The sequence below is a fragment of the Homarus americanus genome, unplaced genomic scaffold (assembly GCF_018991925.1).
Source record: "Homarus americanus isolate GMGI-L3 unplaced genomic scaffold, GMGI_Hamer_2.0 scaffold49828, whole genome shotgun sequence".
NCBI classification, from domain to species: Eukaryota; Metazoa; Arthropoda; class Malacostraca; order Decapoda; family Nephropidae; genus Homarus; species Homarus americanus.
The window spans coordinates 3,771-7,214 of record NW_024721870.1 but is presented as its reverse complement, the minus strand read 5'-3'; the positions used below and the strand labels follow the sequence as shown (position 1 = coordinate 7,214).

Sequence of the window (3,444 nt, the reverse complement as noted above, 5' to 3'; positions counted from 1 at the left end):
ATCCTTGTGGAGGTGAGTATTTCAGCAATTAGAACACAAATTCGCGGAGCTTCCCTTTGTGTGTTTTATAGCTGAATCGCCAGGCAAGAGATGAGGTTCGCAGTGCGCATGGAGGCTGGTTTGAGGGAGGGACTTTCAAAATAGCAATTAAATGCCAGGTAGCGACGTGTCCTTCTAATATTACTTATTAAGTAATTATTAGATGTTTTAATTGCCTGTATGTTGGCCTGGCGAATTGGCTAGGAATTAACATACCTAGGTAGCATTCCTGAGCGTCACATTCAGAGCATTGAACAAAAAAACCCTAACCATTCTGAAAACCGAAAAATTCCAAAATCCGAAATGCCTCTGGCCCCAAGGATTTCGGTTAAGGGATTGTTAACCTGTAATACATTGTTACGGTACTTTTAATTTCCAAGTATATTAATTTTTAAAAATACAGAAGACATCAAACAAATACCAGTACGGATATTTGCGTGACTCTCCCGCCAAAAAAGACCAAACAGCTGGTACTCTCTCCCTCAGCCCTACCAAAAATAGCCCAACGACATCTTTCTTGTTTATTCTCTTCCAATTTCTCACTTTAACTGGTATTTTTTACTTCATATTGCCTACATCAGATAAACTACAGTAATTGAGGTTAGACACTGTTATAAATTTGATTACCGGGAACTGGCAGGATGCCGTTAGAACCACCTGACCCTACCAACAGTGTTGCAAGTCAGACACAGCATTTTTTTTTTACATTTTTGGTGTCTCCATTTCTGTTAATTTTTTTTTCTGTGGGGTTTGCACAATAGTAAACTGTTTTACCTACAGTATTGTAAAACTATTTGGGAAAAAAAATACTCGGTAACTTAATGTACAGAATATTCCTCCGGCGGGGCAATCCGCGTATTTGCAAATCCGTGTATGCTAAACCCGCGTATGTTAAGGGCCGACTGTATATTATTTCTCACTATTGAATTTTTTTGTTCAATTTTTTATTTCTTATTAGTTCTTTGTTATTATTATTAATGTTACAATATTATTATTATTATTGTTACCTGTATCATTATTATTTTATTTTTAATTGTGTATTTTTATTATAAATTCTACTTACTATGAATTATTATTATTGTTATTACAGGTATTATTATCATTATGATTATTATTATGATTATGATTATTATGATTATTATTATTATTATTAATTATTATTATTATTATTATTATTATTATTATTATTATTATTATTATTATTATTAATTATTGTTGTTGTTGTTGTTTCGCCCCCCAGCCCCGATGTGGGTCAATGACCTGTGCCCGGGTGGGCTAATCCCCCGAAAAAAAGTGAAATAAGCTGGGGTGGGGGTTAATCTGTTATGGTATATATTAAGATACGTACTTTATTAACTTTATTATAATATTTGTGAAAGTTGTTTTCATTTTTGCAGGTTGAAGTGGACAAGATTTGTGATAACGATGCAAGTTTAAACTTCCACAAAAAGATGGACTTGAGATCTTTATTTGAAAGTCACCTGGAGAAGCAGGAGAAGAAAAAGATGAAACACAAGGATGGATCTCTCAAAAATGATATAGCAACTAAGGATGAAAATACAGATAAGTTGTTTGAGAAATATTATTGTGAGTGGAAGGGAATTAATAAAGAGTCAACAGCTAGTAGAAGTAAAAATACTACTTACTCAATCATTCCCAAATTTTATCATAAACTTCCTCCCGAAGATGATCAGCTGCTTCAGAAGTTACGTGAGGAGTCGCGTGCTGTGTTTCTGCAGAGGAGAAGTAGAGAACTGTTAGATAATGATGAACTGAAGAACCTGTGGATGCTCCTTGACAAGCATCAGTCTCCCACAGATCTTGGAGGTGAAGAACAAATGATCAATTATGATGACTTTTTGAAGGTAGCACAACAAGCTGGACCAAAATGTAAACAATACTTCCAGCCATCCACATTCTGCAAGTTGTTGCAGAATGATCCTTTTGGTCGCATCTCCATCATGAACTTCTTCAACTATGTGATGAGGAAGGTGTGGCTCCACCAGACCAGGATCGGACTCTCGCTTTATGATGTCACAGGTCAAGGTTATTTAAGGGAGTCGGACTTGGAGAACTACATCCTGGAGTTAATACCAACGTTGCCTCAATTAGACGGCCTCGACAAGTCCTTCCACTCATTCTATGTGTGCACGGCTGTCAGAAAGTTCTTCTTCTTCCTTGACCCGATGCGCAGTGGTCAGATCAAGATACAAGATATTTTGGCATGCAGCTTCCTCGATGACCTGTTAGAGCTTCGTGACGAGGAGTTACCCAAAGATCAACAACAGAACAACTGGTTTTCTGCCCCATCTGCACTTAGAGTGTATGGCGTGTACTTAAACCTGGATAAAGACCACAATGGAATGCTGTCCAAAGAAGAACTTTCACGCTACGGTATGGGCACCTTGACTCCTGTCTTCATAGATCGAGTCTTCCAAGAGTGTCTGACGTACGATGGTGAGATGGACTATAAAACTTACCTCGACTTTGTCCTGGCTCTGGAGAACCAAAAAGAACCACAAGCTTTACACTATTTCTTCAAAATCCTTGATATTGATAACAAAGGACACTTAAATGTGTTCACACTCAACTACTTCTTCAGGTCCATCCAGGAGCAGATGCGTCAACACAACCAAGAACCTGTCAACTTCGAGGATGTAAAGGATGAAATATTCGACATGGTGAAACCTGCTGATCCTTGCATGATAACTCTACATGATCTCATAAATTGTGGTCAGGCTGATGTGGTTAGTAGTATCCTCATTGACCTTAATGGATTTTGGACATATGAGAATAGAGAAGTTCTTGTGGCAGACAGTAATGAAGAACCTGCTCAAGTATGACTCCATTGCCAACATATAAATTCGTACAGATATTGTATCTTTTCATTTTTTATTATATTGTAAGTTGAAATTTGAAAAAAAAAGTACAGTTTGATATTTTGTGGATAATTTTTCTTAAACTCAAAAATTTATTCAATTATAATCTTCAGCTTATAAATAAAGATGAAAGTTATATGAAATTTTGATTATTCAGGATAAAACAACATTGCCGAATGAGATGAAATTTATTTTTTTATATTACTGAAAACAACAACCTTTCTATAGAGGAACCATATTCTGTACAGTAATGCAGTCATAAAACAATTTACAGTACAATACACTTTATCATCATTGTTTTACATACAGTATTGTATTTAATGCTGCACTGACACCCCATGTCCCATTACATAACCCCCTGCCCTCTCACACCTCCCATCCTTCTCACACACCTTGTCCCCCACACTCCATTTGGCCCCCACACACCCTTTGGACCCCACACTCCCTTTGGCCCCCACACACACCTTTGGCCCCCACACACACCTTTGGCCCCCACACACCCCTTGGCCCCCACACATCCCTTGGA

At 37.4% G+C, this 3,444-nt stretch overlaps 1 protein-coding gene across 1 annotated transcript; it reads left to right on the top strand.

The window, feature by feature from the left end:
- The first annotated feature begins 1,414 nt into the window (after window positions 1-1,414).
- LOC121861879 (serine/threonine-protein phosphatase 2A regulatory subunit B'' subunit gamma-like) lies at window positions 1,415-3,054 on the top strand. The gene has a single exon (XM_042359781.1). The coding sequence runs from the start codon at window positions 1,491-1,493 to the stop codon at window positions 2,880-2,882; it is 1,392 nt and encodes a 463-aa protein (XP_042215715.1). The 5' UTR covers window positions 1,415-1,490; the 3' UTR covers window positions 2,883-3,054.
- The last annotated feature ends 390 nt before the right edge of the window (window positions 3,055-3,444 follow it).